This window comes from Prionailurus viverrinus, chromosome B3 (assembly GCF_022837055.1).
Source record: "Prionailurus viverrinus isolate Anna chromosome B3, UM_Priviv_1.0, whole genome shotgun sequence".
Classification (NCBI taxonomy): Eukaryota; Metazoa; Chordata; class Mammalia; order Carnivora; family Felidae; genus Prionailurus; species Prionailurus viverrinus.
In genome coordinates this window covers 13,130,491-13,158,404 of record NC_062566.1, presented here as the reverse complement: position 1 = coordinate 13,158,404, position 27,914 = coordinate 13,130,491, and the positions used below count along the sequence as shown (strand labels likewise).

The 27,914-nt window shown below is 36.9% G+C and overlaps 1 protein-coding gene across 5 annotated transcripts in view; it reads right to left on the bottom strand.

The window, feature by feature from the left end:
- The window catches only part of LRRC28 (leucine rich repeat containing 28), a 182,614-nt gene that overhangs the window by 109,612 nt on the left and 45,088 nt on the right, over positions 1-27,914 (bottom strand). For all 5 annotated transcript variants that reach the window (XM_047862309.1, XM_047862308.1, XM_047862312.1 and 2 more), the window contains 3 exons: positions 25,766-25,806; positions 10,009-10,046; positions 9,546-9,683 (listed from right to left, as the gene is read on the bottom strand). In XM_047862309.1, coding sequence (XP_047718265.1) covers positions 9,546-9,683; positions 10,009-10,046; positions 25,766-25,806 — 217 coding nt within the window. The remainder of the gene's footprint in view (positions 1-9,545; positions 9,684-10,008; positions 10,047-25,765; positions 25,807-27,914) is intronic.

Below are 27,914 nucleotides of genomic sequence, written 5' to 3'. Positions count from 1 at the left end.
TGCCTTAGCCAGTAGTGTGATTGATGGGAGAGGCTTTCCAAGTTTCAAAGGACTAACTTTTCTCCTTTTGCCTTTAAAAAGTATCATCACAATGAACTTTTGTTTTTCAGACACTTGGCACGTGTTCTGCCATTTCCCTTCACAGCTTTCCTAAAAAGGAGTATTTTCTCTATTTATTTGACACTGAGAAGGATGCATGGTCCAGAACACAAAACTTTTTTTCTTTTAGAAGAATTTTAATGGCCATTTTTATTCCAAAGTTTTTCCCCAATTTTCAAAGCTTGGAAAAGTTTGTAAATAAAATCTTAAAGTTTTAGCTCCATTTGTAACTATTGTACAATATGTAATAATACAATAGTAAAAACACTTTTTCTGAGAAATCCATGTGTTTTTAAGGTTCATTTATTTTGAGAGAGAGTGTGCACAGCTGGGGGAGGGGCAGAGACAGAGCATCCCAAGCAGGCTCCACGCCATCAGTCAGAGCCTGACACGGGGCTTGATCTCACATAGTGTGAGATCATGACCTGAGATGAAATCAAGAGTCAGATGCTTAACCGACTGAGCTACCCAGGTGCCCCAGAAAAATCCATATGCTTTATCTAATGTAGTCTACCAAGATAATTTTATGTAAAAACCTGAATAAAAAAAACTATCAGTATAACATTACTAATATATATTTAGCTATGGTATAAAATTACCTTACTAATAGAGTATTATGTATAACAAAGACACTAGTAAGGTAATGTTATATCTGTGAGAGACACTGAAAGAACAGATTCTGAATATGAGTTTAGAACTCTAACAGACAATTTATTCATTTACTCAGTGGTCATCTAGAAAGCTCAGGATGGGCAAGTTGTTAGATTTTATCCCTCTATCCTTTAGTTGTCAAATGAGTATCTTAACCACTCTGCACTGCACCAAGATAACTGAGTACTAACACACTCAGTACTTCTCTATCCTCTCCGTCTAGTCTCTTCTTTGGAAGTACAAATATTAGTTTAGGATATTAGACAATAAAGTAACATGAGCTCCTTTGAAATCTGGGTCTAGATTTTGTTCATGTTCACCGTCCCCCCTTTCCTCTAATACACAGCATGGTACTTTGAACCAAGAGATAGTTCTTTGTTAGGTGGATGAAACAGTTAAGTACCCCAGGTAATGTAGATAATCCCACAAAATAGAGAAAAGTCTATTTAAATGCTGACCATACATATACAGCCTGGTGACATCAGAGGGGTGCTCTGCCAGAGATTAATTATTTAGATTCTTTATTAGTGAGAAAAAAAGTGCTAGCTAGTTATTTTACCAGCACTGATGTGGAATGAGTGAAAAGCTGATTTTCCCTAGGAGGATAAAGTACCCTGAATTTCTAGAGTAGCCACCAAGGAAGGTAGTATGGGTGAAGAGCCATGATCATCTGGGGGGAGGAGGTACCATAAGACCCTTTGTGTTTGAGGATTCAAAAACAGAGCTGCTCTATTTTCCCTGAGTTGATCTCTGAGCTACAATGGAAGAGACAGCAATGAAACCAGGGCTGAGCCAGTGTTCCTGGAGTCACCAGCGTTCCTAGAAACTGTAACTCAGGGACCGCCAATGTGGACCACCAGTGACCAGTCTGTACCCACAGGAGTAGGCTCAGCACTTCTGAAGAAGCACTACAGGCTGTGCTATCGTCTGTCGATTACGCCAATAACGTCTCACCAAGTAGGGCAGTGAGTGAGCCATGGTGGAAGCTCTGGAATGACCAGGCTCCATTCCTACTCTGTGCTCCAGCAGGAAGGCTGGTATGTTCCCCTCCCCACCTCCACATCAGACCAGTGAGCACAGAGATTCCAGAACTATTTAGGTGGCAACAGGACAGGTCTAAGAAGAGACCCTAGATTTCATTTCGATAAAGCAGTAAGAGGCTCAACTGGAAGAAAAACACATTTTAAGAAAAAATAGGGGGACCTGGATGGCTTCGTCGGTAGAATGTCCCACTCTTGATTTCAACTCAGGTCATGATCCCTAGGTTGTGGGATCGAGCTCTGTATCAGCCTCTACGCTGAGCATGGAGCCTGCTTGAGACTCTGACTCTCTCTCTCTCTCTCTCTCTCCCTCTCTCCCTCTCTCCTTCTACCCCTCTCTCCGACACACACGCTCTTACTCCCTTTCCCTCTCTAAAAAAAAAAAGGAAAAAAGTAATAAACTTGACCATACCTGAAGGCTGAGGTTTTAGAAAAATTCATGCCAGTTGTATGTAGTACATATTTCTGTGTTTGTGTATTTTATTTTTGCATACATATGTCCTTTTGTTATTTTTTAGAATTTTTACTATTAAAGTACAACATAGACTGCTTTAATGTTTTTAATTTGGACTAAAAATCTTTCCTTTTTTGGTATGCAAAACAACTTTTCAAGGATAAAAACATTTCAAAAAAATAGGCTGATTTATATGCCAGATGTAAGCAACATCTTTTCTGACTCCTGGTTACATTTTGTTGTTTGTTTCTTACCACAACCTTCTCTCATGGGAGTTTATAGCAAATTGCAAAAGCATCAGGCTTCTGTTGACTATCAAGAATGAGAGGATGCTTCTAATATCCACTAGTCCTTGTGGTCTTTACCAAAGGGTGAATCTAAAAAATGTTTGCCAAGTGGCTCTGCACTGATGGAAAACCTGCCTTAATATTCCTTTATTTGTAAGTGCATGGTATTTATCTTCCTAATAAATCACATAATTTTACTTAATCAAGTCAGAAAAGACCTTTGGAATAAAATGAGTTTAAATTTGCTCTGTAACAATTAATGTTCCAGTTCTGATGCTGGAAGTAGGAGAAGGCAATATACAAACGTTTAAGTGCTACCTAATTTATACATATGAAAGCATGCAGGTTAGCAATCAGATGAGAAATCAAAGAACATCTAATAGGACTCCCACTCCCAGACACGACAGGGTCACTGACACCAGACTTATTCCCCACTAAAATACAATAAAACTATTCAAAAACATATGAGGCAACAGTTCTCAAGCAATAGACAGGAAACAGAGAACTCTGATCTTTGAAATATGGGAAACACAAGAGGTGAGGGATGTGTTGGATGTGGCTTTCTGCTAAGGGGCTCACGCTGGGCCACAGCACAGGGAAGTGGAGCCCAAGCCGTGCTCGGTGGTCTTGCAGAGCGCAAGAGCCAGAGGTCCGGCCTGGGTAGCTGAGGCAGCTGGAAAATGTAGGACAGGATACGAAAGGGCAGCAAGCTGTGAGAGGGTGAATGGGTATTTAATGAAGAGCATACAGGAGAGCACAAAAGAAGGTAGTGAGAAGACGATGAGCAGGTTATCATCCAACCTTAGATCGGGAGAAAAAAAATATTTTTTAAATAAGAACAAAGCTTCAGGGACCTGTGAAACGACTGTCAAATGATTTAACGTGGATAACTGGGGTTCCCAAAAGAGAGGAAACAGGGCAGAAAAATATCTGAAGAAATAATGACAGAAAACTTCCCAATTTGGGAATCAAGAAAACCCCAACTGGGATATTTTAAAAATCCTACATTGTGTCACATCGTAAACAAACTGCTAGGGAAAGATAAAGAGAAAAATTTTAACATAGCCATGGACAAAAGATATTATATACAGTGTAACAATGATACAAATTGCAACTGATTTCTCATCAGAAACAATGGGGTCAGGAGACAATGGAAGGTCACCTTCATAAAGTGCCAGAAAGAAATCCTGTGAACTGAGAATTCTATATCCAGAGAGAAGATTCTTCAAAAATAAGGACATTTTTGCATAAAGAAAATTGAGAGGGTGCATGGCCGGCAAACCTGCACCACAAGAAATCCTACAGGAAGTACTGTGAAGAGAAACAATACCACATAGAAACTACAACTACAGGAAAGAATGAAAAGCACAAGTAATAGAACATAACGTGGGTAAATACAAAGAATATCTTCTTTTAATGATCTTGATTTCCTTTAAAGACAACTGACTGTTGCAGTATAGACACTACATTGTAGAGTTCATAACATATATAGAAAAAATATGATAAAGTAACATAAGGAGGGTACATGGAAGTATACTACTGGGAAGATTCTTACAATTTATATAAGAACTTATATGGTAACATATAAGTGAACTGTAATAAGGATACATATATATGAAAATATACATCCATAAAAAGCCTTACACAAGAATGTTGGATATTAGCTGTATTCATCATAGTCCAAAGCTAAAAGAAACCTGTATGTCCATCAAGAGGAAAATAAATATATAAACCGTATATTCAAACATTAGTATACCGCTCTGCAAATTAAAGAAGATTGGGCTACCAATATATGCAACAGCATGGACACATTATTGTGAGTGAAAGAAGCCAGCCACAGCAAGCATTCTGTATGGCTGTGCACGTATTACGTGCAACCACAGGTTACATTAGTCTGTGGTCACAGAAGTCAGAAGAGTGTTCGCCTGTGGCACACAGACTGGAGAACACATGAGAGTACTCTCTGGGGTAGTGGAAATGTTCTATATCTTGACTATGATATTGATTACGTGGGTACGTACATTTGTCAAATCTCCGAAGTGTACATTTGTGCATTCCACTCTATGTAAATTTTACCTCAATAAAACAACTGTAAGGCAAAAATGGGAAGAACAAAAATTAAAAGAAAAATACAAGAGAGGAGATGGCTATGATAACTGTTCAAGTTAGGTGTTGGGAGTATGGGGGCTCATCATTCTATTCTGTGTCCTTTTGTATTTCAAATTTTCCATAATAAAAAGTTTTTCTAAAAAGAAAGGCAATAATAATGGATCACTAATACATTTGTATAATGTATTAATAATTAATAATGTATATTTCAAATTTGCTAAGAGTAGATCTCAAGTGTTCTCACCGCGCATGCGCACACAGTAACTATGGGAGGTGATGGATATGTTCATTACTTTCATTGTGGTAATCATTTCACAATGTATACGTATATCAAAAAATCATGTTGCATACCTTTAAAATATATAATTTTTATGTGTGAAAAATAAACAAAGGTCAAAAATAAAATTGTAAGATAACACAGTAAAAAAAATTAGCCAAAACATTTATTTAACTTTCTCCTTACGGTATCTGGATACAAACCTATAGAACTCATTGCCAAATAAAATACAAAGTTATTAAAATAATAATTTTTCTTAAAGGGAACTAAGTCTGCTCAGGCAAATAGTGCTTCAAGGTTCCAAAGTTTTTATACCATAGACCATGATGTCAATAATCCAGAACAGTTTTTTTTTTTTTTTGAGTGATGATTATTTATTCATCTTGGAGACAAGTTAAGTCCATACTATTAAATTGGCCTTATTCTTTCAGGCCGGGTTTTGGACTAAGGAAGATGTTTCAAGCAGGTGTATCAAGCACCTTTCTTCAGTCCATGGTGCATGATGTCTGTTGGAGCCCCATGCGTGTATCTCTCAGACCTACCACTTCCGTGTTCTTTGGTCAGGGCTCCACTGCAGTATCCATATCCCAGTGGCTGAGGCCTTTTCCACAGAAGGCTGCTGCTCTGCCACATGCATGTAGGTACAACAGGCCCCAGGGACCCTCTCATCCAAGCAACTCTGAACCAGTAATTTGGGGGAGTTGATGTTTTCACGCTTAGGCCTCTCAACACTTGAGCAGGATGATTCCCACGGATGTGTTTTACATGGGATTAAGCTGTCATGGCCCACTGTGGTGGCTGGTGGAGGAGTTCAGGGCATGCCACCCCAAAATATGCGAGTCTGGCATATTAGTTATTTTGAGTTAAAGACACTGGAAAGTGGCACAAGCAAGGAGGCACGTTTCTCCCTAGAAGCACGAGAGAAACTCCCATGTAAAAGGCGTCCTCCCTGTACCAGGAGGGAGACATTCTTATCGCCAGAAATGGAGAGTCGAGGCCCAGGGAAATCTTAACGAACCAAACTTGTTAAGCCAACCTTTACATTCCTAGTCACTGTTTCACAACTAACTGCCCTAGCCCAAACCCCTTTGTCTAGTCACATTTTCGTAACTACTACCCTTTGTCCAATCTAGTGTAGAGGTGTTTGGCTTTAACCACTTCTTCGGGTCTTCATTTTTCTCGTGAGGTTTCCTTTGCACGTGTAAAAATTACTAAGTAAAATCTGTATAGTTTTCTCCTGTGGATCTGTCTTATGTCAGTTAATTCTTGGGCCGAGCTGGAGACCCTAAGAGGGCAGAGGAAAGGTGGCACCTCCCCTATACTGACTTAGTAACACATTCTTTCTAAGCTGCCTCTACATTCCTGTATCCTGTCACTACTTCCACCAGTGTTCTCTGTTCTTCCTAAAAAATGACCTGTGCTCAGGGGGAAAAAAAAAAAGAGGAAGATGTCTAATATGGTGCAAAGAGGAAAAAAAAAAAACAGATGACAGGATGAACCACTTTATACACATACTATTGCTAACATACAGATCACGCCATTGCTAACCCTCAACTTCCTACTACTAGTAAGAGCCTTTGCAACTTCCAAGCATTAAGAGTTAAGCAAAGAGGAGAGTTCAAGATACAATTAATCCTATTCCCCAGAATGGCCATGTGAAGCCTTTGGCCGTGTTAAGTGGAGCTCTTTTGGCTGTTTGGCTTCACAGAAGCCAACAAGAGCGATCTTACGCACAAAGCCTATGAGCCGTAAGAATACAACTAGTAACTGGGATACTAAAGAAAATATAGAATGTCTCTGCCTCCATCTTCTGTGTATCTCCTTCATCTTTCTTTCTTTTTCTGTTTCCCAGTCCGTGTGCCTACTTCCCAGTGCCTCACAAGATTACACAGAATTGTGCAACAGCCCAGAGAGAAAGAGAGGTTGATTTTCTTTTTCCAATTTCCCTGCTCTCTCTTATTCTCTTTCCTTGCCCCTCACCAGCCTCTTCTAAAATTCCCAGGATGAGAACTGTCCTGCTTGGGTCAGGTGTAGCAACACCAGGACCAATCAGTTGTAGAGATAAGGCCACGTCACAAGGTAGGAAAATGGCCGGACACGCAATCTAACAGAATGGGGGAAAGAGACATCCCAGAAGATGAGTTCCAGTCCACAAGGCCACCACTACCATGTGGGTATTGGCAGACAGCTCAACAGAATCAGCCACTATGAGTCATGGATGTGTTTGAGAAACTGGCGGAAACACTGGACCTTTTTCATAACATGTACATAATCGCAGATACCAAACTGTGTGCAAACTACATGGCGTTCGTGAAACCCCTATAATCCATTCTTAGATCCTAATTTTAAAACTCTATATGCATCTAGATTTTTCAAATGTTTCAGATTTTTCAAATATTGGTATAAAACTTTTCAAAGTTTAAATACTGAATACAAAATTATATTCAAAGGTTTTCAACCACAACAAATACACATAATGAAATGTTAAGTCTTTGAGGAAATATGACACATAGAAGTTTATATCATACATAATAGCCAGGACTGGGTGGAGCTAACAATCAAACATCAAATGATCTCTACTGTCATCAAATGGAGACAACATGGGAGCCTTCACATGTTTTTTTTTTAACTACACTTAGAATATTTCCCACTGTATGTGACCAACACGATCAAACACTGGGGGACATGTACCTAGCCCCATTGCCATTCAAATCATAACACTCGCAATTACCTCATAAAAAGATAAAGTGAACCAAATAATTAGTAAGATCTAGTCCACTGCTACTCATGATGGCCTAGAATGAAAAAAATCTACATATGGCTCAGTCAAAAGTTTCTATTCAAAATACAGCTATTACGGTATGTAATTTTACTCAAAACAGGCAAAACCAAACATATACAACAGAAGAGAGCTTTGGAAACAAAACCAGAAATAAATGCTTACAATCACGCAACAGGTGAAATATAAACTAAAAATGATATGAAAGCAGTCCAAAAACCTATACCCTTCACTGGTTATTAGGAAGCAGTCAATGATATCAGTAGCACATCCTTAATCTCCAAGAGTATATAATGGAAGGAAATGACCACATTCTACCACAAAATGTTCTTATATTACAGGAAAAAACAGAATAATAGAATATAAGGAACAATGGTTTAACAGAGAACTGCATTTGTCATATGCTCCTTAAATTTATATGAAAAAGGACTTATAAGTACAGTATTATATTCATGTATTTTGATTCTACAATAGATCTTGTAGAAGTTTCATATATGAGAGTATGAAAACCCGAAGTATTATCTTTACTGATACATTTCCCAGGCAATCTCCAAAAGAGAATCTAATTTCCTGAGTATCTGAATATATAAACTCCTTGAAAGCTAGAATGATAAAACACCACTGAGCCCGATTACATACAATAAACTCTAAAGGAAAAGATCAGATTCCTACACCACATTAAAATTTTTTGTATTAACTGTAACTGGAAAATGTAAGACAGTAATTATATGGGGTTAAAGAATTTCTTAAGCAGAGTCAACTGCTGTACTCTTTTTGTAAATATTGAGCCTACATATTAAGGCCAGCATGTAAAGTCTAAAAATTAATCAGTTTATAATGCTTCACTCAGAAATTTTTATATTTGAAAACCTTTAGAGAAGGTGTCTTTTATATCACAAAGAAATATTACAGATTTTTTCATTCATGGATTAAACATGAGTAGTTTTTAACATTCTCACATGACCCTGAAGTCCCACAACAGGTAGTAATTTGTAATTCTGGTTGAGTCACACATTTCACCTGGATACACTAAGAGACTGGTTGGTGTTCCTGAGTTACTAAGTAGAAATAAGCCTCAACAATGTGACATCTGCCTTTTTCTCTGCTCATTCTTGAATGCAAAGTAACTTCATATAATACCTAAAGCACAAGTTAAAAAAAATTTTTTTTTACATACTTCATCTTTTTTTGTTTTTTTAAATATGGAAGATGACATATGGCAAAACTTGCAAATGTATGGATTCACAAAGGAAGGTCCCTGGATGCTCCCTACAAGAAAGTCACGGGGTTTAATGGCAGCTCAGGAGAATGCAGAATTTTGGTACCATACTCGGGCACATCACAATCTAAGAGGATATTCAGTAGGCAGAACTGACAATTAGTCCCAGGACTCAAACTTAAATTCTGCTGTGAAATTCTAGTAAGATTTATTAAATCAAAGTTAATGTACAACAATTACCTCACTAGAGAATGAGAGAAAACACTGTATGTATTTCCTTTTTGGATACTAAAATGATTACATCATGCAAAGTTCATCTGAATTCTCTATGTAAAATATTCTGAATTACCTTTTTGTACAAATATTTCGCCAGGGCAGTGACTTGACGGGGCACTGACTGCGATGCATAATTGTAGTAATTGTAGGTAAAAGCATAAATGCCACCTTCTCATGTCTGCATCAGGGAAAACTCCCTTAAACACATTTCACCCTTAGTTTCACCTTCAAACAAATGGACCACCTCAAATCCTAAATATACCCAAAGCCCACTGCCTAGACACACAGTGAGAAACAGGCATAACAGATTTGTAAATAGGCAAGAAACTACTTTGTGCTAGAGACTATGATTACCTGGAGGTAGGAATTGCAGTTGGTTATTAGCTAATCGAAGATGACGTAAAGCTCTCAGACGACCAATTTCTGGGCAAACAATTTCTAAGGCATTGTCACTAAGATCCAAACATTGGAGTTTTACGAGAGATCCAATAGCTTCAAAAAGAAAAGAAAGGTGAAGGGAAAATTAATTGGACCCAAGTGTTATGACAAATCTTTAATGCAAGTACTACCAAATTAAATATTTTAATAGTTAATATCCCTGCCTCTGTTGCTTGCAAAATAGTAAAAACATAGATCTTTTAATTTAATCAAAACTGCTAACTGAATTTACTAATTAGGGGAGACAATCTTTGAAACTAACAAGTTAAAGATGCTTTATAAGTAAAATTCCCTAATACACCAACCAAAATTTGCTTTACTATTATGAAGCAAGGCTTGAACTATGGTTATGTCGTAACTAAAATTGGAGTGCCCTTACCTTCTGGCACCACAACTATGTTATTTGAGTGAAGGTATCTGTGGGGAAAGAAGAAAAAAAAACGGAGCTGTTATCATTCAGTCCTTTTGCTAGATAACCAATTTGTAAAATGCTCACTTAGAAATTTATCAAATATAAAGGGACCAAAATGTTCTATCATACCCCAATCTAAGTGCATGCCATAAAGCACATGGTCATCACAGACAATTAATAATATTTTCAGAATGGTATTTTATGCTGGAATGGCAAATATTAAACCTATTTACTGATTTAAGTTGTTATTTTAAAATAAAAGCATACACAATAGATGTATTTTGAGTTATTTTTTTAAACTGACAAATTACTAGTTTTACAAAACAAATTACAAATTACAAAACAAATTACTAGTTTTTCTAGTTCATTTTAAAGTATTCGGGTTTACAGAAAAACACCTATCATGTAAAGAAAAATCAACACTTATTATGTAAATGAAAATGCAACTTTTAATTTCAAATGGAAGACTTACAAAATAAGCAAACCAAGGCTATTTCAAGCTAATATGCTGACAGAGAACCAAGAATGGAGAGACTAAATGCTGATCATTTACAGTATCTGTCAAAATACTCAACTGTCAAGGTACATAATTTATTTCACAGCAAAAGGAAATCTCACAAACAAGAATCAAATTCTTTTCTTAAAAAAGAAAAAAAAAAAAAGGTTATCCAGCTGACAAGTCCAGGCAAGCCTAAGTAAATAACACTTTTCCCACTGAAGTATCTTTAGCACCCTCTGGTGGAGACTTTATGCAATCAGCAGCAGCCTGATTCAAAACAAAACAACAGTGACAACTGGAGATCACATAGTAATAATTTTAAAAAATAAATGTATGCCGCGCCTGGCTGGCTCAGTTGGCACAGCATGCACCTCTTAATCTCAGGGTTGTGAGTTCAAGCCCCATATTGGGCATGGAACTTATCTACATAACATAATGTAAAATGTTAATATAAATAAATTCGTATCACTGATTTTCAGAGAACGAAATTTTTTTGATCTTTTCAAAACTATCATTTTATTCACTATGCCTCATCAATCAGTCTTCATAAAGTATTTTTAAATTTAATTTTGAAATTTTCTTCTACATTATTAAACCTAACATCAAAGGTTAAAATGTCACTGACACAAAATAAGACACAAAATTAATAATTTAAGATTATTCCATGCTGCATTTAATAAATTCTGTGTAGGTACTAACCTGCTGGGCCTAACACAAGTTAAACAATTATACCATTCTATGATATTTTTATTCCTTGCTTTGTACATATAAACTGATTTCACATTTTAAAATCCATATTCTTTAAACATTAATTTTAGGAAGGAATTCCTAACTGCACTCTCAGGTGACTCTAAAAATTCTTTGAACTAAAAGACTCTATGTAAATAAGTACGCGCACACACATACGTACATATACACACATTTACATTTGTTATACAAAAGCCAGACTGCCTAGACACCAAAATAAAGAGACAGTTGATTTTCAGTTACCCACAATACATTTGCCTCAATTTCTACATATGCAAAAGGATCCTAAAATGTCGAAATCAAAAGATGAACCAAAGCACTCAACATCATGAATGAAATCAAAAGGTGTATTTTAACACATTAAATTTATCTACATTAAAGATGTGGTCTACAGTAAGAAGAGAATGTTCCCAATCCTAACTACAAAACGTAGGTGCCCAGGGCCATCCCCCACCAAGTGAAACACCATCTCAACTCTTCAAGTTATTGTGATGTGCAACTGATAAAGAATCATCACTGGTGGAATGGATCAGAGAGCGAGCTCTGGAGCCAGAATGACTGCATTTCAGTAGCCATGTGGCCAAACTCAACTTCTCACTTTCATAATCTGTAGGAGCAGAGAATAGTAACACCAACAACATAGGGATGTTGTAAGGATTAAATAAATCAATAAATGTAAGGCTTTTAGAATAATCAGAGTGCCATGAATGCCACTGTTATTGTTGTTATACAGTTATCATGAGTCACCTGTAATCAAAGGTTCAACAATTTTGAGTCACTTCTCTTTACTTGCTTTTTGTAATTTCAAAGTAATTGAAATGTTGGAGTTTCAATGTAACTAGTTTTCATCATGTTCTCCTATAATGCAAGAACTTTCTTTCATTGCTGTGGGAATGCAAAACAGTACAGGCACTTTGGAAGGTGGTCTGGCAGTTTTTTAAATAAAATCATATACATAAGTTTACTTAATAGTATTATGCCAATGTCACTTTCTTAGTTTTGACAAAATTTTAAGATGCTAAAAACAGGAGAAAGTGGATGAGAAGTATACTGGAACTCTGTACTATCTTTACAACTTTTCTGTAAATATAAAATTGTTCCAAAATAAAAAGGTTGCTGATTAAAAGATCAGGACTTTTATTTCCAGCCATAATGGAGTAACAGGGACCAGATTTACCTGACTGCTGTAAGCAAAAAGAAAATTGGAAGGAATATATGACACAATTATTTTGATATTAAAAACAGAAAATTAGGATTCTGTTATGTGAGAGAGAAGAAACAAGGCAAGCCACACAAGATCCCTAGGTTTCTGCCTGGATGTAAAACTGATGGTATAGGACTGCGTCCCAAACAAAGTATGTACGTCTCACTAAGTTATGGAGACACAAGTCAGAATTCAGAGAAACCGAGGCAACTGGAAGTTGTGGGGTAGTGGGGTAGAGTTTGAGGGAGAGGATACTACAGGGAAAAAAATCCTTTAAAAACTGAAGGATTCTCTGACTGATAGCTGAATAGTAAAATGTAGCCTAGGCAAAGTAACTGAAAATCTATCTGCCGAATGGTCCACAGAGCTCACACCAGACTAGAAGGCATTTAAGTTCTGAGCAGCAAGTCTTATTGATTATTTGGCACATTCAAATCAGATCCTATAAAGGCCATGCCTTAGTAATAGGGTTAAAATACCACTAAAGTAGAGGTTACTCTAGACCTGTCCTCACAAAGTGTGGAGACAAACCATGAAAAGATCAAACTAAACTGCAAATAACCTCATGCCAGAATAAGGCAGCACAAGAAAAAGGCAGACAACAAAGTCTACAGACTCACCAATGTAAAACTTATAAGATCCAGCATCCAATCGAAAAGTAGTAGATATGCCAAGAATCAAGAAAGTGTGACCAATACCCAGGATTAAAAACAGTCAATACAAGTAGATCCAGTATAATAGAAACAATAAAATTAGCAAACAAAGGCATTAGAACAACTACAAAAAATATAGCAAGCTATTTAAAGGGTAATATGAACACTGCAAGAGAGACGTTAAGGTATGAAGAAGAACCAAACAGAACTTCTAGAGATCAAAAACATAATGAACAAAGTAAAACAACTTCACTAGGTGGGATGAACAGCAAATTAGATACTGAAGAAGAAAATATTACTGACATTGAAGACAGAGAAATACAATTTGTCCATGTTGAAGCACACAGAGACAAAAAAAGATGGAAAAAAACTGAAAAGAGTGTCAGTGATTAAAGGAAAATACTAAACAGTGTAACAAACATGCAAGAGTCCCAGAAACAGAGACAGGAGTATAGAAATAAATATCTAAAGAAATAACGTCAAAAAATTGCCAAATTTGATGAAAATCATAGAAACACAAACCCAAGAAGCTAAACGAATGTCAAATATAAAGAAAAAGAAGGGGTGCCTGGGTGGCTTAGTCAGTTGAGCGGCCGACTTCAGCTCAGGTCATGATCTCACTGTTCGTGAGTTCGAGCCCCATGTCAGGTTCTGTGCTGACAGATCAGAGCCTGCAGCTTTGGATTCTGTGTCTCCCTCTCTCTCTGTCCCTCCCCCTCTCGCACTCTGTGTCTGTCTCTCAAAACTAAAATAAATAAAGGTTAAAAAATTAAAAAAAAAAAAAAAAGAAAACCACAAGATATATCAAAATCAAATCCCTGAAAATGAGTATAAAATCAAAAATCTTCAATGTAGATAAAGAAAAAATAAACACATTACATACAGAGGAACAAATATAAGAATAACAGGAGATGTCTCTTCAGAAACCGTGCAAGCTAGATGATAATGAATATCATAAAAGTGCTGAAAGAAAAGAAAAAAAAAGTCATCAAGAATTCTAATTCCAGGGGTGCCTGGGTGGCTCAGTTGGCTGAACATCCATCTGACTCTTGATTTTGGCTCAGGTCATGATCTCATGGTTCATGGGCTCAAGCCCCATGTCAGGCTCGGCACTGACAGCATGAAGCCTGCTTGGGATTCTTGCTTTCCCTCTCTCTCCACCTCTCCCCTGCTTATGCACTTTCTCTCTCTCAAAGTAAATTTTAAAAATAAAATAATATGGGCTGTTTGCCATCTATATAAAAAAGAAAGCATTTTAATTCCAGAAGATCAAAACAAACAAACAAAAACTTCAAGACTATGAAGATGTTTGTAAAACAAAAACTGTAACATTTTCAGAGAAAAAAACTAATGTGAGATTTTTTTCTCACAGAAAATCTTCAGGGCCTAAGGCTAGACAAGGAATTCTTAAGACTTGACACTAAAAACATGATCCATAAAAGCAGAACTGATAAAATGTAAAACTTTTGCTCTACAAAAGAATAGAGAATGAAAAGATAGGGGCATCTGGGTGGCTCAGTTGTGGGAGCGTCTGACTTTGGCTCAGGTCACATTCTCACAGTTCATGAGTTCGGGTCCCGTGTTGGGCTCTACACTGACAGTGCAAAGCCTGCTTGGGACTCTCTCTCTCTCTCTTCCTCTTGAAATAAATAAATTTCTAAAAAAAAAAAAAAAGAGAGAATGAAAAGACAAACTACAAATTGGGAGAAAATATTTGTAAACAACATATACAACAAAGAACTGGTTTCTATAATTTGTAAAAAAAATAAAAAATAAAAACCTCTTAAAACTGAAGAATAAAAATAAATCCAACTAGAAAAAGAGCAACAAATGCGTTTCACTGAAGAAAAGACACAGGTAACCAACACATACTTGAAAAGATGTTCAGTATCATTAACCATTAGAAAAATATACATTAAAATCACAATGACATAAAACCACACATCTATCAAAATGACAAAAATAAAAACTAATGGTAACACCAAATACTGGTGAGATGTGGAGAAACTGAAACAATACCTTGCTTGGGGAGAATATAAAAAGGTGGAGCCAACCTGGAAAATTATTTGGCAATTTCTTAGGAAACTACAAATCCAGAACAAAAGTGAAAGAGTAAGGGCCTCCAAAAATTATTTTACATAAAATCAACAAGAATATTGGCAAAAGTAGTAGTAAGAAGCTTATGTACAAAACTCTGGAAACTAACCAAAGTGATACAAGGAGGGTTATATCTTAAGAAAAATGGCAAAAATCTCAGCAAGCACAGTGAGCTGTGTGAACTTTGGGGCATTTTCAATTCTTCTAATTGTATCCCTCACTCTCCACTCTGCAGAAGCATGGAAAAACAAAACAAAAACCCGGTCCATAATCAAAGTGAAAAAGCGGCAGCGTGCCTAGCACCTGAAGGGACAAAACCAGGTCAGCACTCACTCCCAGGGAACTGGCGTCATTTGATTTTGTCTCAAGGGTCCCTGAAAGGCCCCACCTGCAAAGCTCTTTTTAATTTGATCTGCCTAGAAACTTGCCCCCTACAAAAACTCTTTCCCCAGTTGAAACACATTATGGGCAATTGTTTGACTTCACACCCACCTGAGTCAATAAATAACAGCTGGTGCAAACAATAGACAACCAAAAACCTTAAATGGAAAAGCTGGGCAAGATGTCCAGAGGAGCTGTGAAAAGCTCTGGTGTATTTCTGGAATTCTAGAAGGTCTAAGGCAGGTCAGAAACATGCAAATGCTCAGGAAAGAGGTGAAAGACTCTAAGCAATCAGCTCTGCCGAACTTGAGGCTCCTGCATAAGCAGGAAGCGCAGGATAAGGCAAAGTTGTCAAATGCCTGGCTGGGAGCTGAAGGCATGCCACCATACAATAACAGAAGTCCTCAGCAAAGACTGGGAGACTACTGGATTCAGGTAGCAAAGGAAATCTCTAATCTAACCATCAGGTGACCACTAAGGTAACTGAGCAGATAACTTAAAAAAAAAAAAAAAGAAAAGAAAAGGAAAGGAAAAGGAGAGGAGGGAACTCTTTCAACTCATTCTATGAGGCCAATATTACCTTGATAACTAAACCAAGGAAATCGCAACAAAGGAAGACCAAGGACCAGTTTCCCTTATGAATACAGACACAAAATTCATCAACAAAATACTAGTAAGCCAAACCCAGCAACTTATAAAAAGGATTATACTCCACGACCAAATGGGATTTTCCCTCATTGATGCAGGGTTGGTTCAACATACAAGCAAAAATCAACATCTATATTAACAGGATAAAGAAAAAAAAAACACATTCATCTCAGTAGATGAAAAAAAAGACCATATAACAAAATCAAACACCCTTTTATGCTAAAAATACTCAACAAACAAGCAATAAAAGGGAATTTCCTCAATTACATACAGGGTACCTATGAAAAATCTATAGCCATCATCACACTGAATGGCAATAGACTGAAAGCTTTCCCCCTAACATCAGGCAGAAACAACACAAAGATGTCTGGTCTCACCACTTTTATTCAATATTCCATGTTACAGCCAAAAATAAAGCAAGAAAAAGAAATAAAAGGCATACATATTGGAAAGGAAGGAATGAAACTATCTTCACTGGCAGATGACATGATCTTGTATATAGAAAATCCTATGGAATCTACCAAAAAAAAAAAAAATTAGATCTAATAAATGAGTTCAGCAAGGCTGAGGATAAAAGATCAATATACAAAAATCAGGTGTATTCTTACATACCAGACAATGAGCAATTCTAATGTGAAATTAAGAAAAACCATTCCATGTATAACAGCATCAAAAGAATAAATACTGGGGCGCCTGGGTAGCTCAGTTCGTTAAGCATCCGACTCTTAATTTCAGCTCAGGTCATGAGTTCAAGCCCCATATTGAGCTCTGCACTGAGTGTGAAGCCTACTTAAAAAAATTTTTTTTAATTTTAAAAAAGAATAAGTTAAAGTTAGGAATAAGTTTAACAAATTCAAGATTTTCACACTGAAAAGTGTTTGGTGTTCAAACACAAAAATGTTGAAAGAAATTGAAGACCTAATTAAATGGAAAGACATCTCACATTCATAGATTAGAAGACATAAGACAGCAATATTCCACATATTGATTTAAAGATTCAATACCATCGCCACCATTGATCACAGATACCTTTTTTTCTTCATAATTTGACAAGCAGATGTTAAAACTCACATGGAAACGCAAGGGATTTAGAAGAGCTAAAACAATTTTGAGAAATGGGAATAATGTTGAAGGAATCATACTTCTCAATTTCAAAACTTAACTATAAAGCTACAGTAATCAAGTTGTGTGCTACTGGCAAAAAGATAGACAAATAGATCAATGGGAAAAAACTGAGCGTCCAGAAATATGCCAACATGTTCATGGTCAGATGATTTTTAACAAAGGTGCCAAGACAATTCAATAGGGAAAGGGTATCCTTTTCAATAAATGGTGCTGAGATAGCTGGAGTTGCATATGCAAAAACAGAAGTTAGGCCTTTACATTGCATCCTATGCAAAAATTCACTCAAAATGGATCAAAGACCTAAATGTAAGAGCTAAAATGATACAACTTAAGTAAGAAAAACAGAGGTAAATCTTCATAATGTTGGATTAAAACAATTTCATAGATATGATACCGAAACACAAAATGCCAGATAAAAAATTATCAAGAAAGTGAAAAGATAAACCATGAATGGAAGAAAATATTTTAAAAGTATATATCTGATATGGTATCAAATATATAAAGCATTCAAATATATAAATATATATATCTCAAAAATATAAAGCACTTAAATATATAGAGCTATCTCAAATATATAAGGCATCCAAATACATAAAAAACTCTTACAACTCTACAATAAAAATATCATAATTTTAAAATAGAAAACAGATTTGAATAGACATTTCTCCAAAGAAATATATAAACAGCCAATAAGCAAATGAAAAAAGATCAAAAGAAAAATACAAATCAAAACTATGATATACCAATTCACACCTACTAGGATGACAATAATCAAAAGGACAGAAAGTAACAAGTGTTAATGAGGATGTGGAGAAGAAGTTAGGATCCTCACATACTGTTGGTGGAATTGTAAAATGATGCAGCTTTGGAAAACAGTTTGGCAGTTCCTCAAAAGGTTAAACAAAGCTAACAATGCAATTCCACCAGTAGGATAAACCCTAAAGAACTGAAAATACACGTTCATATATAAACTTCTACACGAAATGTTCATAACTGCATTATTCACCATAGCCAAGATGTGTGAACAACCCAAATATCAACTAAAGAATGGATAAACAAAACATGGTATGTCCACAAAAAAGAATGCATTCTGAAACATACTACAACATAAATGAACCCTGAAAACATGCTATGTTAAAGCAGCAAGACCCAAAAGGCCACATACTGTATGATTCCATTTACATGAAATGTCCAGGACAGGCATAGCCATAGAAATGGAAAGCAGATTATTGGTCACCAAGGAGTTATTAGGGGGTTGGGGGAGGGGGGTATGACTGCTAAATGGGTTTCTTTTGAGGTGATGAAAATGTTTTGGAATTAGACAGCGGTAATGGTTGCTCAACCTTGTGAATATACTAAAAACCACTGAATTATATACTTAAAAGGGTGAATTTTATGGTATGTGAATTATATCTCAACCAAAAAAAAAAAAGTGACACGTGTAATTACCACAGGACTCAGCAATTGCAGTCTTAGTCATTTATCTCAGAGAAATGGAAACTTATTCACCAAAAAAATAAATAAAAGTACAGAAATGCTACAAGCAGTATCAATTATTACACATAAAAACAAAACAACCAATATGTCCTTCAATGGGTAAATGGTCTAAGAAACTGCATTACATCCATACCATGAAATATAATTCAGCAACAAAGAGGAACAAACTATTGATACATACAATTTGAATGGATCTCAAGGGATTGTGCTGGATGAAAAAAAGGTCCCAAAAGGTTACATACTATATGCTTTCACTTACATAATATTGCTAAAGTGATAAAATGATAGAGATGGAGAACAGAGTAGCAGTTACCAGGGTTTGGGAACCGTGTGTAACATGATTATAAAAGGGCAGTTCAAGGAGGGGAGGGTGGGTGATGGGCATTGAGGAGGGCACCTGTTGGGATGAGCACTGGGTGTTGTATGGAAACCAATTTGACAATAAATTTCATATTTAAAAATAAATAAAAATTAAAAAATTAAAGGGCAGCTAAAGCAATGCTTGCAGTGATGAAAGTACTCTCTCTACCCGACTATGGTAGGGATTGTAAAAAGGTACACATGTGATAAAATTGCACAGAACACACGCACACACACACAAATGAGTGCACAGAAAATGATGAACACTGGAGGAAGATAACACTAGTGCCGATTTTCTGGTGCTCATCTTGCACTATAGTTACGCAAGATGTGAATGCTGCTGGAAACTACAAGGGTATACGGGATCTTTCTGTATTATTTCTTACAATTCCATGAGAATCCATCATTATCTCAAAGGAAAAAGTTTAATTTGTTTTAAAAAAGGAGAGATAAAGACTTTACTCAGGTAAACGAAATCTGAGAGAAAGAATATAGGGATGCATATAAAAGACAATTTTCCTCATTTTAAATTTCTTGAGACTTAACAATGTATCAGTTTGGTGTGTCAGCTCCAGATCTACCTTCTATACCCGATTGACCTGGACGCTGTCAACTCTCCCTTGTCAACTGGCCTAACATTAGGGCTGGAAGAGGGCACTGGAGTGACTCTATCAGATGACAGCAGCAGCAAGGACCTCCCTTCTGGGTCCAGTCCCCCAGGAACTGTTTATTTAGCACAGGAGCCAAGGCCCAGAAGCACTCACCTCGGCAGCCCTGTTGGGAAACCTCAAGCTGCATCCTCCAACCGTGAACTCCCCACCCAGCTCTGAAGCAGCTCTGGCCGCACCCCCAGGCCCACTCTCCCCATCCATCAATGCACTTCTACATACCAGCTTCAATGGGCCTCAGGCAACTGTACTACCACCCCGTGGCCACTTCTGTGGCAGGTAGGCCACACTGTCAAGCTGCTTCTACACAACAGCTCCAGACTACCAACACCTTCCTCCAACACTGAGCTGATATTACAGATGGGCTCCAGCCTAAACCAGCTGGCAACCTTCTCGGCCACCAGCAGGCTGTATGCTCCCAGTCAGGCCCTTCACTGAAGAGCTCTCAATCTCAGCCTAGGGGCTGGAGCTCTCCTAAGTCTTTTCAGTCCCTTCCTTGTCTACTTTCTCTCAGCCCAGAAGTAGTAGCTGTTTTTTGTACTTGCTACTTCTGAATACCACAGAGTTCTCTTAATCTCTTTTAGCGGTTAATAACACCTCACTAGTCAGCAATTCTTTATATTAATTTTCCCTGTTTCAACTAGGGGTACGGTTTCTATCTCCCAACTGGCCCCTGACTGACATACACATGATACGTACATATATTCGTATGCTGACAGATACACAAACACACATATACAACAACAGCACAAAGAACGAAGTACTGATGTACAGTTCCCACATTACAAGTGAAGTAAGTGGTCTGTTATGTGAAGGGAGACTGTAAAAGGTTAAGGAAGCACAACGTAAGCCTTAAAACACTGAGAGTTGATAAGTCAGTAGTGGTTAGTAAAATGGGGTCCTACATAACACTGAAATAATTTTAAAGAAGGAGAGATGAGGGAAAAAATAAATAACAGTTGAGACGCATAGAACCAAATTGTAAGATGGTTGACTTAAAATGAATCATATCAGTAATCCCATTAAATGTAATACGATCTAAACACTCCAGTTAAATGGCCTAGATTGTCAGATTGGTCAAAAATCAAACAACCAACTAATGTCGACTTCAAGAAAATCACTTGAGTTATAAAGACACAGAGAGGTTAAAATAAAAGAATGCAAGTTCCAATTCAGTACAGCAGAATAAACTCCCACCGGACTGATCTCTGGCAGATAACACACACACACACACACACACACACACACACACACACACACACACACACACGACTCTAAGGCACTACAGAGTAAACAAAAACAAGCCATCCTGGAGAAGAGTCAAACCTTAGAAGAATGAATGGCACTGGGTGAGTTTGAGTTTTGTTTTTTAAGCAGCATTTAGTGTAAGGCAGGGTACAGACAGTTACCATGCAAAGTGGCTAAAATTCTAATAGGAAACTTCATTAAACCTAAAGAACAGGAGGACAGAGTTCAGGGAAACCATGACCACTGGCAAGTAAAGGGAAAATACCCGAAAAAAAGAGCCAGGGAAGCGTAACCCCAAATTCTATTTATAAACTTTGTCTAAATCAATGGCAATCCCAGAACCATGCAAATATGGAAGAAATTACAGTCCAGGTGAAAGAACTGGACTGAGTTTTCAGCTGTCCTCCAAAAACCAGTTTACTTGTCTGAGTCAAACCAGGTAAATTACCTCCTAAAGCAAAAATATCAACACTCTCTGAATGAATGCAACAGATTCCAGTCTCCAAGACATAAAATCCCCAATTATCATGATATAATCTAAAATTATTCAACATATGAAAACCCAAGAAAATGTGATCCATTAACAACAATAAACAATGGAGATCAAGCTCAAGATAACCAAGATGTTGGAATTAGCAGACAAGAAATTTTTATATAGATATACATAGTGATCTAAAGTAAAATATGCCTATAATATAAAGAAATAGAGAGAATAAAAGAAAGAAAATCCTAAAACTGAAAAAATTACAAGATGAAGCTAAACAACAGGATTAATGTTACAAAGGAAAGAGTTTATGAACTTGAAAAAGATCAGTATAAATGACCTAATCTAAGATGCAGAGAGAAAAAAGCTTAAAGGAAACATGAACAGTGCCTCAGAGGAATGTAGGACAACATTAACAGATGTAATGTGTAAACAGTGCCCAAGAAGGAGAAAGGGAACAGTGCATAAAAATTACTCAAAGAAATAATAATTGAAAATGTATTAAATTTGGGAAAAGACATAAATTCACAGATTCAAGTAGCTCAACAAACTCCAACATAAATACAAAGATAATTAAACCAAGGCACATCAAATTTCTGAAAACCAAAAAACAAAATCTTGAAAGTAGCCAGACAAAAATGATATATTAATACATGTGGAAAATGACTAAAATCCCACTAACTTATTATATATAGTATATTTACATAACATATAATACATATTAATAATATATTTAATATATATTATTAGTTCATAGATCATTGTTTTAATATTTAATAATAAATATATAATTATTAATTTAATATATACTTAATAATTATGTTATATAATATACAGTATATTTAATATATAATAATATAATTATATAATATACACATAACAGTTATATTATTTATGTTATAGTATGTAACTTATATATAAACATTTACACATTATATTATACATATTATATAAAAATACTTTTAAAGGGCTCAAAGAAAAACACTGTCAAGCCTGAAAGCAACCACCGCTGGATATATAATACAGTTTGGGGAATTACATTGCAATTATCTTCATCTTCACGACTGTTTCATTTTTCTGCCTGAAGTCCTCAAGAATTTTTTCTTTAAAGTCTGAAAAAGGCTTTGAATAAATTCCACACCCATTACTAATAAAAATTCTTGAGGAAGTCAGAATTAATGATGTGGTAGGCAGCCCCCAAGACGGTCTCCACTGATCTCCACTACCTGGCATTTAGGCCCTTGTGTTATAGCCTCCCCTTAAGTGTGGGCTGGACCTACTGACTTGTTTCTAATGAACAGAAAATAGCAAAAGTGATGGGATGTCACATCCATGATTAGATGACAAAAAGGCTGTGGCTCCTGTCTTGCATACCCTCTCTTGCTTTTTCCCTTGTGCTGATGGAAGCCAGCCGCCATGTCGGGAGCAATACTATAGAGAAGCCAAGTGGCAAGAACTAAGGGAGTTGAGTCCTCCTGCCAACAGCCAGCTAGGAACTGAGACCTTCGGACCAACAACCTGAGATTAACTGAATCCTGCCAAAAACCACATGAGTGAACACAGAAGAGGATACTTCTTTAGTTGAATGTTCAGGTAAAAACAGCAGCCCTGGGCAACAACCTTGATTGCGGCCTTGAAAGAGACACTGAGGCCAAGATACCCAGCTAAGCCAAGCCCAGATTCTAGACCTTCAGAAAATATGAGATAATAAGTATTTACTCTGTTAAGCACCCCTACTACAGTTTAAGTCACTACATTCTGGGGTAATTTGTTAAGCAGCAATATATTATTAATACAAATGGGCATTTACTTAACACAATAGAACATACACACATTAATTGTAAAGTCAGCATCTTTCTTATGGGGCAACCCTGGAGGCATTCCCACTAAGGTCAGAAACAAAACAAGGATGCCCATTATCTCAAGTACAATTTCACACTGTTCTGGAGGGACTAGCCAATGCAGTTAGACTAGAGAAAATAAATAAAAGGCATTAAGGTTTAGAAAAAAAGAAACAACACTATCTGTATTTTCAGACATGAGAGTATTCCTGAAAAACCTTGAGGGATCAATGATAAAACTAATTCAATAAGATTTTAGCAAGGTAGCAGGATATAAAGTTAACATACTAAAACCAACAGTGGTCATATATTGAAAAAATAACTGCTTAGAAGAGCTAACAGAAAATTCATTTACAGGGGCGCCTGGGTGGCTCAGTCGGTTAAGCGTCCGACTTTAGCCCGGGTCACGATCTCACGGTCCGTGAGTTAGAGCCCTGCGTCGGGCTCTAGGCTGATGGCTCAGAGCCTGGAGCCTGCTTCTGATTCTGTGTCTCCCTCTCTCTCTGCCCCTCCCCCGTTCATGCTCTGTCTCTGTCTCAAAAATAAATAAACGTTAAAAAAAAAAAATTAAAAAAAAAAGAAAATTCATTTACACTAGCAAAAAATTATATATTAAATGTTTAGAAATATATTTTAGAAATGTTCAAAACCTGTATGAAGGAAACTATAAAGAACCTATAAAAACAAAAAATAGGGGCGCCTGGGTGGCGCAGTCGGTTAAGCGTCCGACTTCAGCCAGGTCACGATCTCGCGGTCCGTGAGTTCGAGCCCCGCGTCAGGCTCTGGGCTGATGGCTCGGAGCCTGGAGCCTGTTTCCGATCTGTGTCTCCCTCTCTCTCTGCCCCTCCCCCGTTCATGCTCTGTCTCTCTCTGTCCCAAAAATAAATAAACGTTGAAAAAAAAAAAATAAAATAAAAACAAAAAATAGACCTAAAATAATGTTAAGACATCTTTCTTGGAAATATACACTGGACTATTTAGAGGTAAAAAAAAAAAAAAATGATGTATGCAACACTCTCAAAGGCTTTCAAAAAATATGCATATATATATATATATATATATACACACACACACATATAAAGAGAATGAAATTAAAAACTTGACAAAGCAAATGGGGTAGAACATTACCAAAGATGATTAAACTGAATCTAATCAAGAGGAAAAAAATCAGACAAATCTGCACAATACTTTAAAGACACTGGGGACGGGAGGGATTAGGGTAATTAAAATATGAAATGCATATTAGATGATATTACTGAGTTAATATTACTTTTAAAGTGTGATAATAGTATAATTATATGCAATACTGCCCTTATTATTAGGAGATACATACTGATATATTTAGTAGTAAAGTATCATAATGTCTGTAATTTGTGTGTGTGTGCGTGTGAGAGCTGGAAAGGGAAGAAGGGAGGAAGACTGTAGGAGACAGAAAGAGAAAGCCAATGTGGCAAAATGTTAACTGGTGAAATTTATGTGAAGTGTATATGGGTGTTCACTGTATTATGCTTTCAACTTTTCTGTTAGTTTGAAATTTTTCAAAATAAAAGGATGGGGCGGTGGGGAGACAGGAAATGACAGACTCCCAGATTAAAGATGGAGGTATAAAGTTAGTTTTCCTTACTTTACCTCCTGAAAATTTTGCCAAATAATTAAGAGAACAAAAAACAGCAGTGCAAACTTCTCCTTCAACAAAATTAGCAGGGAGCTGGAAAGCAAGGGAAATGTAAGGTTCTAAGTATCTTCCTTACGGGTAAGTCAATAGAGACTTAAAGTTGATGCACCACAAAACAAAGGTGTAAACATATTATTTAGCATTATGGAGGTAATTGTCAAAAGAATTAAAAAAACAAATGCAGTGTGGAGGACACAGAGAAATAGGCTTTTCCTCTGTGTGTTAAACCTTTTATACCATTGGACTATTTATATCAAGTATCATATGTAGTAACAATAATAAATCTTCCCAATTATACTGACTATCCAGAAGGATTCTGTGACAAAGAGGCTGTACCCAGGGGTGGGGGGGTGGGGGGTGGGTGAAAGTATCTTTCATTATCTTTACTACCTTGAGGTGAAACATTTAAAACACAAATTTAAATGGTAAAATACTTTAAAATACTATTGGGGTTAGCAGAACTTCAGGTCTACCTCTATGACCATGACACCAAAATATAATAAATGAATACATTAAAATTATATGTCCTAGTATTTCAAATAACTTAAAAGTATTTTCATTCTTGTTGTGTATAAAAATATGAATAAACAGACTCACAGTTCCACAAGGTTTGGAAGCTTCTGAGCAAGGTTTTCTGGCTGAAAATTAAAAACTCAGAATTAAATTTTATCTTTGAGAAATGTACAAACAGTTCTAATGAGCTTAAACACAGAGTATTATCTTTGGTGGGGGGGGGCAGTGTAAATCTGAAGGAAATAATGCAAAAATAATAAATCAGCAGGTCTGGGTTTTATGCTTACATGGCTCATACTACAGTTTAAATCTATAAATCTGAACGCTTAAAATCAGTGTCTTGGGGCACCTGGGTGGCTCAAGTGGGTTAATGCCCAACTCTTGATTTTGGCTCAGGTCATTATCTAGCAGTTTCGTGGGTTTGAGCAGTGCATTGGGATCTGCATTGACAGTGCAGAGCCTGCTTGGAATTCCGTTTGCATCTCTCTGCCCCTCCCTTGCTTGCTCTCTCTCTCTCTCTCTCTCTCTCTGAAAAATAAATAAATACATTTGCAACTACGTGATGGAACTGGAGGGTATTATGCTAAGTGAAATTAGTCAGAAAAGACAAAAATCCTATGACTTCACTCATATGAGGACTTTAAGAGACAAAACAGATGAACATGAGGGAAGGAAAACAAAAATAATATAAAAACAGGGAAGGGGACAGAGTAGAAGAGACTCATAAATATGGAGAACAAACTGAGGGCTGCTGGAGGGGTTGTGGGAGGGGGGATGGGCTAAATGGGTCAGGGGCATTAAGGAATCTACTCCTGAAATCATTGTTTCACTATATGCTAATTTGGATGTAAATTTTAAAAAATAAAAAATTAAATTAAAAAATAAAAAATAAATAACTTTAAATAAATAAATACATAATACATAAATAAATAAAATCAGTGTCTTTTTGAGAAACGGCCACAGAAGAAGTTACACTGTTCTTAATAGACATACACAGAGGGGAGGATGCCATCTGACAACAGAGCCAGATACTGGAGTGACACAGCCAAGGACCATCAAGGATCACTGGCAACCACCAGAACCAAGGAAACAGTAACAGATTCTCCCTCGGAGTCCCGAGAAGGAGCCAACCCTGCCCACATCTTAATTTCGGACTTCCGGCCTTCAGAACAGTGAGAATACATTTCTGTTCTTTTAAGCCCCCTATCCTGTGTAATCTGTTAACAACAGCCCTAGAAAACTAATACTCACCCCCAAACTTCCAATTGTGTGCCTCAGAAAAACTAAATAAATAAGGGAAATCCCCAGGTGCCAGAAAGCCAAACCTAACTAAGCTCAGGACAGAGTGGTCCTGGGGCTCAGGTGGTCGGGGGGGGGGGGGGGGGGGGGGGGCGGCAGGGGTAGGAAACAGGCCACTGGAAAGACAGGCTGGGGACGATCTAGGTGCCTTACCCAGTCCCAATTTTGGAAGGATTGGCCCTTCCACAAAAAGAATCCCAGAAATTCCACTCCCAGATTGCAAGTGGGCTTCTCTCTGCCGGAGGCGCTGGGTAAAAGGAAAAGCCTCCTCTAAGCAACTGAAAGCCAGCCTGCACCTCTCTCTCTCTCCCTCCCTCTCCCCCCTCCCCACCACCCAGGTCAAATTCACACAAACACAAAGACAGGAGTTGTTAAGACTGAAGGAGCACACTGAGTCAGGAGTAATAGATATATATTTATTCTACACTCAAACATACTGTAGGTAAGCTAGGTATCAATAACAAAGAATCAGTAATCGTTTTTTTAGAAGTAATTAGGTGTAGCTTGAGTCCTGAAAGACAAATATAAATTATCAGAGGTTGCTATGGGGCAGAGAGGAAGGGTTCTGGTCAGCTTTCTAGGCACAAGAAGCAACACAGGAAAATGTGAGGCAGGGAGGTGTGTCTGGGAAATTGCAAATACAATCTATTTTGCTGTAACTCCCGAACACTGCCCCTGAACAGATCTTACACTTTCGAAAATCCTGTTATAAAAACAATTGTGTTAATAGGTGTTGAGGACTAGAAGGTTTTGTATTTGCAACAAACTAATTTTTCAGATAGAAACCAAGTAACAATGATCATCATTAGGAAAAGGATCAGGGGTGCTCTCTATTCCTCAATCTATGTTAGTATCATTTGAATTTTTAACAGTGAACATGTTAGGTCTCATATAATTGAAAACCATTACATTCGATAATGTGGTATGCACATAG